The 10,763-nt window shown below is 42.2% G+C and overlaps 1 protein-coding gene across 4 annotated transcripts; it reads right to left on the reverse strand.

Annotated features, from left to right (window-relative positions):
- Positions 1 to 94: 94 nt before the first annotated feature.
- Positions 95 to 7,786, reverse strand: LOC104820339 (probable serine/threonine protein kinase IREH1). 4 transcript variants are annotated; one of them, XR_772922.1, is made up of 18 exons: positions 6,857 to 7,786; positions 6,321 to 6,385; positions 6,035 to 6,217; positions 4,576 to 5,952; positions 4,314 to 4,486; positions 3,897 to 4,140; positions 3,662 to 3,754; positions 3,439 to 3,579; positions 3,250 to 3,342; positions 2,821 to 3,025; positions 2,501 to 2,586; positions 2,194 to 2,282; positions 1,849 to 1,900; positions 1,705 to 1,761; positions 1,446 to 1,619; positions 1,268 to 1,345; positions 348 to 568; positions 95 to 134 (listed from the first exon to the last, which is right to left on the reverse strand). XR_772922.1 is itself a non-coding variant. In XM_010550738.1 (17 exons), the coding sequence occupies exons 1-17, from the start codon at positions 7,584 to 7,586 to the stop codon at positions 482 to 484; spliced, it is 3,930 nt and encodes a 1,309-aa protein (XP_010549040.1). In that variant the 5' UTR covers positions 7,587 to 7,786; the 3' UTR covers positions 343 to 481. The 4 variants fall into 4 exon arrangements, 1 of the variants encoding a protein (XP_010549040.1); XR_772920.1 differs by having other exon boundaries at positions 6,321 to 6,388; XR_772921.1 differs by lacking the exon at positions 95 to 134 and adding an exon at positions 141 to 236 and having other exon boundaries at positions 6,321 to 6,388.
- Between the last annotated feature and the right edge of the window lie 2,977 nt (positions 7,787 to 10,763).

Consider the following 10,763-nt stretch of genomic DNA (forward strand, 5'->3'; position numbering starts at 1 on the left):
CTACTCTTCTACCCTTCCCCATATCAAACAACAACAACAACAACAACAATTAACATTTGGTTTTACCTCTCTCTCTCTCTCTCTCTCTCTCTCACCCAATGTTCCGCTCTCCCCAGCTCCTCCTCCTCTTGTCTCTGCAGATACCAACCCCACAATCAGAAACATATGTCCATTCCCATTATTCCTGCCCCATCTTTTTACCAGTTTTCACACTCAGAAAAACCTCTTTTTCTTACCTATTAGATTTCAGGAAGGAAAAAAAAACACTTTGCCCTGAGGTTCTTTCCAAAATTAACACAAGAAAAGATGGGAGATATAGACCTAGAGTGAAGAATAGAACGACTTACATGTACAGAGAGTGTATACAAATGCCGCTGGTAACGATGAGTGCCCATTGCATGGCCACACATGCGCACCAAACACTCCAGAAATGTGAAAAAGCAGATCCCACAGAGAATAATAAGATCAATTCTCCGGTACGTTATTGTTGTTGTGAGTTTGATTCTTGTTCATCTTTCCAGCCTTTGGAAAGAAGATCATAGTTGATTGACGCCAACTGTGAGAGATTCTGCAAATCATAAAGGAAGAAAATCATTCAGAGCACCACGTGATGCTGCTCTTAATTACGAATCAACACTCAACATGAAAAGACAGGTGTATCATATGGCAACGGTTTGAACCCACCAAAGACGAGAATCATTTCTCCCACAAAGAACACAAGCCAGCTTCTGACTTATCATATGGAAGCAAAACAAGAAGTTTAAAAGCTGCCAACCGATTCTCTATTTGTTAGATGCAAGATCCTACACCACACGCTTCTAGCTCTAATATCCACCACTTTTGAGTAAATAACCCACTAAGACTTATCCATGGCAACTGTGGCTTTCACGCACCATACAATAAGAATCATTTAGCTTGTACTAGACCACAATTTTGGTCCAAAAATCATATGTAGAATCCAACCCTAAATTCTGGTTTGTAGTGGACAGAACCCGACAATGTATAACCTTTCAACAAATTCTATACTTGACAAATACACCACCCAGCTTCCAACTTCCAACTTCAATGTCTACGACAGCCCCCTCACACCTTTCAGGTCATTCCTTCCACTATGTGACCATTTTAATAAGAACACAACTTATACTAAATCATAATTTGCCACAAACGCATAAATGTAGCTCAAACCTAAACCAGACTGTACAAGCCGCCAAACACTCTCATCCCGCGAATATGGTTTCTTAACAGGCAAGTAAGGAGATAGTAGTACCTTAAACGAGAAATTACTGAAGGAGTAATTGACAGATGCTGCAGATTCAAACTCTGAAAGTCCTCCGCATTCACCCCCCTGCATACCACCATTGACCCAATTCGTGGAATTTTCCAAATTCATTAACAGTGTTGCCTGTGAACATTTCTAAGGATTCATAGGTTGATGCAGAAATTACCACTTCTTCATGACGATTACTTAAGCAACCACTGCTGCCACTCAAGCTGTCAGCATCACTGGAATCTTCGACCTCACTGGTCGGAAAAAATTGCTGATCTGAAGGGTTCCATGAGTAGCGACTTCTGAAGTAACTTGTGTCAAAAGCACTTTCCGAAGCTGGCACAAAAGCAGCCTACAGAATGAATGTTAAAGCGCGTGAGAATAGTATTCTGCAAGACTAACTAATGTCTTTAGAGCAGAGAATAAATGAATAAAACCTTCTGCCTTGCTAATGTGTCCCAGTTTATGTCTTTAAAGAAGATGTGCTGCTTGACCTGCAGGCATGAAATTTATTCCATTGCTATGCAACAATTGGAAATAAATCGGACCCATTATCAAAAATATGAAACAACCAATGTTACCTCAGTTGCCCCTCTAGCTCCAAGTCTCTGATGAGGATCTTCCGTTAGTAACCTGGAAAAGACACATAGACTAGACATGTTACAATTATGCATACAATGATACGGTTTTTGCCCCTTAGTGGTATAAAGTTTGGTTTTGTATTTGGCTATTAAGGACAATCCAAACTGAATATTGTCAGAGAGGGCATCTCACTTAGACCCTAACGGTTGATATGGTTCATAAATCAACCAAAACACGAGTGAAAAAGAGTTTCTCATTGATGTTTCTTACAGATCCAGTGATGATTTTGACAAAGAAATGTATTGCTAAGCTGATTATAAAAGAGAACTGAAAAAGTCTCTTACCGGTCTATCAAATCTTGAGTTTCATGGCTCATTTCTTCTGGTACACGGGGCCATGGTATCTTACGGTTGAGAATATTGTCAAATATTTGCTAAAACCAACAAAAAAATTGCAGGTAAAATATCAGGAAGCCAGAAATTGAGACTAGATGCTCAGTACTTTCTGTACCAATAGAACCCCATCAGATGGCAAGGTTACAGATAATGTCAACCCAAAGAAACAAACCACTACAAAACAAACATAATCATGGAGATCAAAACGTCTACTCTTCTACAAAACCCATTTTCTGGAACCAACATAATCACTGACCTGAGGATGCTCTGCGTTAAATGGCGGAATGCCCACAATGAGTTCAAACAGAATTATACCGACAGACCACCAATCCGCAGTTGCACCTGAGCGATTAAGCAGTTATATGAATCTTTACAGTTTTGGAATGTAAAAAAACATATCTAGTAGGAATTTCACTGACATGGTACTGGCTGGGTGAGGACCCGAGCCTGATCATTAAACTAAAAGTTTGTACTACCAAATCTTCTTTCTAGATAACTAATCTCAACTCAGTAATACTGTAACAATCTAGAAGAGAAGACACGGGAATACTAAGAACAAAAGAGCAGTGTATGCACCATGTCCTGTCCCCAGAAGAATTTCTGGCGCCAAGTAGTCAGGTGTACCCACAGCAGACCGTTTCTTGCGCCTCTCAAGTTGATGCTCGGATGTCGGTAACTCTGGCTCCTCCTCACCAAGCAGAGATGTCCCACTCACGGCTGGACCAGAAAGATCATAGGTGTTGTTGATGAGACCAACTTTTGAGAGCCCAAAATCTGTCAACTGCTCGGATGAAACACAAGATACCATCAGATCAATAGGAAAACATGATTCTCAAAACTTATCCCTCTCATGAAATCCAGTCTGTCATGACTCATTAATATGTGTAAAGGTAACTGGTGGCTTTTACAAGCTTCTGGAAAGAAAATGCTAGTGTCTCAAGCTTCACAACAAAGTTTATAAAAGAATGGGAATCCAATCAGAGACTCTAACAAAAGGACAACTACCTTGATATGACCATCATGTGCAATCAACAAATTGTCAGGCTTCAAATCACGGTGAACAACACCCTCAGAATGCAAATATTCCAGAGCAAGAACCTGACATGAGAAGCAATAAAGAAATCATGAAGCTTTACCAAAATTGTAGTGCTTTTATGTCGTGATCCATTTACAAAATACATATGAAGAACTTACAACTTCGGCCATGTATACACGGGCAACATCTTCATCTAAGCAACCCAAATTTCTCAACAATGAATATAAATCTCCTCCATTCAGATACTCCATCACAAGATACAAGTTCTCGCGGCACGTGAATGAATAGAAGAAACGGACCTGATCAAAACATAGATATGTTAGAATCAGAAACAAATTTCTCAAGAGAATGAAATATATTTAAACAGCAAGACCTGCTCACCACAAAAGGATTGCGGACATTAATTAAAATATCACGTTCAGCAAGTATACTTTCAACAGCATTCTTGCGGATCATATCTGCCTTCTTCAGAACCTGTGAAGTATGCCACAAACCCAAGACCACTAATTAAACACAATCTAGGAAAGATTTTGCCAATCAAGTTCAGCAGCTACGCAAACGCAGCAGTAACAGGAGAAAACGACCTGCGAAAGAACAAAAGCACTCAGACGTCTACCTTGATTGCAAATAGGTCCCCAGTTGTTCTCTTTTTAGCCAGGAAAACTCGACCAAAAGCTCCCCTACTAATTGGTTTTATGATCTCAAAATCATCTATGGAGGTGCGGTCCTTAGTATGTACTGGACTCGTCCTCAAGCTGCGAACAACATCATCTTCTAAAGGAGCATCTTCATCAATTACCGTGCTTGATAGGTCAACTTTTTCATCATCTACAAGCTCACACATCTGCAGATACTTCTCCCTGCAGAATAAGGAAAATTGTACTCATGTTAACAAGATGACTCATACCTCCCCTGGCACAGGTATATTTCCGAAAATCAGAATAAATTTCCCAGAACCTCTACTTGAAGGCAACGAGACCACATTCAAAATCCAATAAGATATATCATATGAAAATAACATTTACATACACACCGGATCAACTTTTCAATGCGAGTCCCGAAAGTTTCTACCACAAGTGCATCAAACTTCCGGCGGTCTATGACAACCCTCAAGTCCTCAAGACAAGAAAGTAGGTAAGGAATGGATTGCTCGTCATCAGGAGGTGCATTTGCTGCACATTTTGCAATATCAGCAAGTTCATTCATCTGCAACATCAGTTGTCCAAAGTTTCATCATCGTCCAAATTATAAAAAGACTGAGAAAAGATGTGGACATTAAAGAAACCAACGCATACCTGTGGAATATCATAATGCTCATGGAACGTACCCTTGCCACCTAATAACAGTTCAATAGGATCAGGTCTAGGGGTCGGAATAGGAGATCTAGGAGTCATGCTTCCAGCGGATGAAGTTGTCATGCCTTGATCAGACTTGGGACCAAAACGTGTTTTACATGACATAGAAGGTAAACCTCTCATATCGTCCATGAAAACTGAATTATCAGCCTCGGGGAAACAGTCAAGCATGTCCTCTGACCCTCTTCGCGACCAATCACTCAGCTTTGGGGAGAGAACATCGGATTCTTCAGTCATGCTCGAATTGGAAACTTTCATACCATCTGGACTATCTGCCGTCGGCAGGCTATCCTTCTGTGCAAAGGTTTCTGCTATCTTCTCAAGAGTTACAGCAATTGAAACCAATCGCTCATCAACACTCATTCCTTTTTGATCATATCTATCAGCCAGTGTACAGATTCTAGAATGATCCTCCACATGGGTGGTTGGAACTTCCTCCTCACAGATACGGCATATAATTGAACTTTCCTCAGAAATACTTGGCTGATCCCCCCAGTAACCCCAAGAAATATTGTGCCGATGCTTAGACGAAACTTCATGTGATTCTTTTGCTGGAGGACCCTCTGGTGGCTTAACAACAGCCATGTCATCATCAGTAATTCCTCTCCTTCTAACCATGAGTGAAGGTTCACCTTTGATATCATTCTGCTCTTTTGGTGCAGTAGCTTCTTTGGCAGACTTGGTTGCTGGAGATGGGAGTTTTTTCCAGGAAGACATCCGGTCCATGCTAGCAGGAGATTCAGATTCCTTCGAAGCATCATTGTCTGGAGAAGAGAGACGAGGAATAGGATGAACAGCTAGGTCCTCCTTCCAGTCCAAACCACGCTGCTCCTGACTATGAGATTTCTTGCTCGATGGTACTCTTTGAACCCTTGCAGCACTTGAACTTCTCCCATCCCTGATCGCTCCAGAAGGGACTCTTTTATCAGCAGAATGCAAGACTCTTGACTCACGCAGTTGGATGACCCGTTCCTCTTCACCCCAACTTTCCTTATGGAACTGCAGTAATCTAGTACATCTGGTAAGGATAAAGAGCATCCGAGTATGAAGCTGCTTGAGCACACCAGGGGGAAGCTCTTGACGTCTATCGTCTAACTCCTGAACTATGCCTTCACACTGAAGCCAGAACTCTCCAGGAGTTGTCATAGCACAACTCCGAGCCAAAATCAACAAGTCTTCTATCGTTTCCTGCCACTCGGGATGACTTTCTGCATTTTTCTCAAGAATTCCCACCAGATCCGCAGCAAATATCGCAAGATCAGAGTTCACTTCTTCCTTTGCTTTATCAAATTTTGTTCGAATCAGAACCAATATTTCCTGAGAGAGACAGATAGTTAGAGAATGCAATCAACAAAAAATGCACACCAAATGAACACATAGGCAGAAGAGTCCAGAATACCTCCACGTTATTCAACCTGCGAGGCTTCCACAATGGAAAAGGGCGTACACCTTTTGAGTTCAACTCATGGGAAAAGCTTTTTATATCACCAGGAAACCTCTTTCTCGGAGCACTGGTTATGCGGAGTAAAGCTTGATAGCGAGGAGATTCAGACTCCTTTGGATTTTCCCAGTCATATGAATTCTAGAAAGTTAAACATCAAATCGCCTAGATCATTAAAAACTAATATACATAATACAAGATACTTAAAAAGTGAAAGAGGATAGAATAATTTATCCAGCAGTACCTCTGGGGTACACAATTCTGAACTTCTTAGAGGACCAGAACGTCCAGAAGATACCTCGGATCGCACTACTATATAGAATCAAAAACAAACTTCAGAGATAAGAATTGAAAAGCCAACAGGTAACACAAAAGTTGTAGATGCAGTATAAAATGTGACCATTTAAATCAGTAACCAGAGCAGGGTGAGAGAAAAAAAAAAACAATAATCAGAACAGGAAGACAAAACACACAGTCAAAACCCAGCACATCTATTCATGTTACAAACTACATTACTGGTGAGCGCCAAGACCAGCTAGGAAATAGCATCACGGTATGTTATCAGTGTTTAGCTTAGTTCCCAGCAAATAAAGGATCAGAGGAAAATTTAAATCCGATAACAGCAAGATTATGGATTATGCATATGCTCAATAGAAGAGAGATATTGCAGAGCCCATTGTTTATCTGGTATCAGCTAGAGCAAAGTTGAATGAGGGAGCTCTAGTAAGGATTTCTCGATTCTAATTCAATTCAGCCTATAATCAAAGCCAAAGAGCATACCAGTTCCTGATGAGGATCCCGCATTCTGCAACCGAGATCCTGCCGCTGCAATTCCGGGGCTCTGGTTCTTCAGCTTTCCAGAATCGGGAGACATACTATCGCGATCACTCGTTCGGGCGCTGCCCATATTCTCCTGGAACCCCAGCTTCTTACTTCCCTCTTCCTTACTCCCACTACCCGAACCCGACGTCGAAGAGCCCGAACCAGAGTTTCCGTCAGTGCCCATCTTCGACAAGTTGCTCGCAGCCGGTACGGCTGGTGTTGCTCGATCGGTCCTAAAACTGAAAAACCTTTCCTGTGGCAACGGCCCGGATCTAGTCTTGATCCGGTTCAGACCCAGAGACGACGCCAGGATCGGCGAAACGGATGCCGGTCCTTCCTTCGCCTCCGGAGGTGGCGGTCCCACCGTCGGTTTCTTCCCATCGGAAGCAGACGACAAGTTCGACTTACCGGGAGAGTGAGCTTGAGGTTCGGATGGAACCTCTTTGCCCTTGGATGAAGCTTCCTTCTTCTTCAATCCATCCTTAACATGAGTCTGCTTACAACCAACTCCGGCGAAGGCAGAAGGAGAGGTCGAATTAGGGACCCGAGAATCCTCTTTGGAAGCAGATTTAGGCTTCTTCTTGTCGGATCGGACAGGAGAGTTGGAGCCCGAAGATCGGGGACTATTAGAACCGTCGGGGCTGGAAGATCCCGATTTCTTCGAGAAGAAGAGCTTGTTCTTAAACATGGTGTAGGATTCAACCTAATCCCTAGCAGAGGCTCAACACGGCCATCTCCAGCACCCCCAACTTCAGAATCAATCGATCACTACCTCCGGGGAGGGGAGATCTCGGAGAGCGTGAAGTGAGCGGAAAGAGGAGCGAGAGCGAGAGATCGGGTGAGGAAGCAGCGAGGAAGGAGAGGACGTGACTGTAGTTAGTGGGCAGCGTAGATTCAGCCCAAACCCGATAAAATTTAAATCTATCTCAATAAAATGAAAACGGTCAAACCTGTTTTAGACAAAATATTGACTAATTTTTAATGACATGTTTTTCTCTGACTTTATTTAAAACATTCTCAAAATAATAATAATAATAATAAGAATAAAAACATCCACAAGAAGAAGAAGATGATGATACTTTTACATTTGATAATCCTAAATCCTAAAATTATCATGTCATATTCAAACCTGAATGGTTTTTTTTGGGTAAGAAATCAAAGTGTGTGCTATAAACTTTTTACAATAAAAATAAATAAGAAAAAAAAACCCAAATCGGAAGATTTAAGGGTAAAAAAGAATGGTCAGAGTAAACCACGGTATTCAAAATATATTTTTCATACCATAATTTCAGGTTCCCATAAGGTTATGTTTTTTAATTAATTTAAGTCTATGAAGAGATATGATTTATTAAAAGTGTGATTTGAAAACGTTATGGAAATGGTCGACATCTCTAACAATTAAAAAAAACATGACCGTTCAAGGTATAATGATGGTTAGGAATGTTCTCTTTACAGATGGTACGATCAAAAAGAGCAGTTCCCCGAATACCGTTAAAGCAAAAAAGATATAGAAATAAATCGAACGCACCGAAATGAGAGATCCGATGACATATATGTGTATGAGACTATACGATCTAAGATAATATAAAATGATAGTTGAGTTACTCATAAATCTATGTTTCGTCGGTTGAACTGTCCATGTTTGGTTTGGGTTGGTTTTTTTAATCCCCGATAATACATTGATAAAAATTTCCGTCTCGAGTCAAAGTTGCTTCTCTTCTCGTGACCATTGAACGACCTTTCTTCTTTGTTAGCTGTACGACAAATTGGACAACACATTTGAATAATTGGACAACACGTACATATACATATCATGAAAGGAATAATGTAATCTCACGTTTATTCACTTGTGCAATACCAAAATATATACATGAGGATGTTGCTATATCTAAGGAGATACAATCAAGAGAAAATCAATTATATAAGATTATATAAGATTGCAATCAATTAGAAGAGATTTGACGCACTAACGTATTACTTTCCTTTACGCCCCCACAAGTTTGGTGTCGGGTGAGACGCCAATCTTGAGTCGAAGAAGTTCAAAACGAGTCCGCGGTAGTGCCTTTGTAAGTCCATCTGCTAATTGATCCGAGGATGATACATGCGCAACACGAAGCTGGTTCGCTTGGACAAGGCCACGGATAAAGTGATAGTCGATCGCAATGTGTTTCATCCTCGAGTGGAATACCGGATTGGCAGCAAGATATGTGGCCCCAACGTTATCACAATAGATTGCTGGTGGTGATGACATAGGAAGTCCGAGCTCCGAAAGTAAGGATGTAAGCCATTGAATCTCCGACGCGGTTGTAGAGACTGACTTGTATTCAGCTTCCGTTGATGATTTGGCAGCGAAACGTTGCTTCTTTGAGCTCCAAGATACGGGATTGCAACCTAAGTAAACGATGTAGGCCCCGGTATAACTGAAATCATCTTTGTCACCCCCCCAATCTGCATCGGAGAAGGCATGGAGAGTCGTCGGAGAAGAGTGATGCAGCTGAATTCCAAAGTTCTTTGTGCCGGCAATGTATCGAAAGATTCGCTTCACGGCTTTCCAATGATCCTCGGTTGGACGGTGCATATATTGTGATAGTTTGTTGACTGCATATGCTATATCCGGCCTTGTAAGAAGTAAATATTGAAGTCCTCCTAGTGCTTGCCGATACTCTTCCGGGTTGATGAGCTCGAAACTTGATTTTGCAGAAATGACGGTGGTCGAGGCTAGAGGTGTCGGAACAGGCTTGGCGGCTGTCATCTGATGTCGTGCAAGAAGATCTCCAACATATCGTTGCTGTGTGAGATGAATGCCTTGTGTGTTACGTTGAACCTCGATCCCGAGAAAGAAGTTGAGTGTGCCAAGGTCCTTTAGAGAGAATCGTCGAGCTAGTGCATCAATGAACTGCTGTACTTCTCGTGAATGGCTCCCGGTGATGATAATATCATCAACATAAACTAGCAAGAATATTTGGACATCGTTGTGTCGGAATATAAACAATGATGAGTCGGATAAGGAGTTGACAAACCCGGACATGAGGAGAAATTGCTGGAGCTCATTGTACCAAGCTCTTGGAGCTTGTTTAAGTCCGTAGAGGGCCTTACGAAGCTTGCATACGTATGACGGTCGATCACGGTCCACAAATCCGGGGGGTTGGATCATAAAGACATCCTCATGCAACGTCCCTTGTAAAAATGCATTATTGACGTCGATTTGCCGAAGATCCCAACCTTTAGACACCGCAATGCTTAGAATGACCCGAATGGTTGCCGGTTTGATCACGGGACTGAACGTTTCGGTATAATTGAGACCGGGACGTTGATGAAACCCTTTAGCCACGAGCCTTGCTTTATGCCTGTCAATAGAACCATCCGAGTTTCTTTTAGTCCGAAAAACCCATTTGCAACCTACCAAGTTGTAAGAGGAATCGGGAGGAACGAGTGTCCAAGTTCCATTCCGAAGTAAAGCATTAAACTCGTCGTCCATGGCTTGTCTCCATCGTGGGTCTTTGAGGGCTTGCGAGACACATGTGGGTTCTATGTCAAGGCTAGGAGATAGGGTAGTGGTAAGGGTTAGTTTTGCAGCCGGTTTGGTGATATGGTTTTTGGCTCTTGTGGTCATAGGGTGGATGTTTCTTGGTGGTGAAGGCACAGACGATGGGTCATCTATGGGTGTTGGTGAGGAGATGGAGTCGAAGTGCGGTGAGGGTACATTTGGTGGATCGCGATGTGGTGGGGATGGAATATTGTTGTCGGTAGAAGGAGAGGAGTTTGGTGGCCGCAATGTCGGTGATGCCAGTGAAGTATCGGGCGACGGAGGCAAGGTTGTTGCAGGCGTCGTGTACGGTGACCAAGGCTTGAGTTGGATGACCCG

The sequence above is a fragment of the Tarenaya hassleriana genome, unplaced genomic scaffold, assembly GCF_000463585.1.
Source record: "Tarenaya hassleriana unplaced genomic scaffold, ASM46358v1 Cleome30, whole genome shotgun sequence".
NCBI lineage: Eukaryota > Viridiplantae > Streptophyta > Magnoliopsida > Brassicales > Cleomaceae > Tarenaya > Tarenaya hassleriana.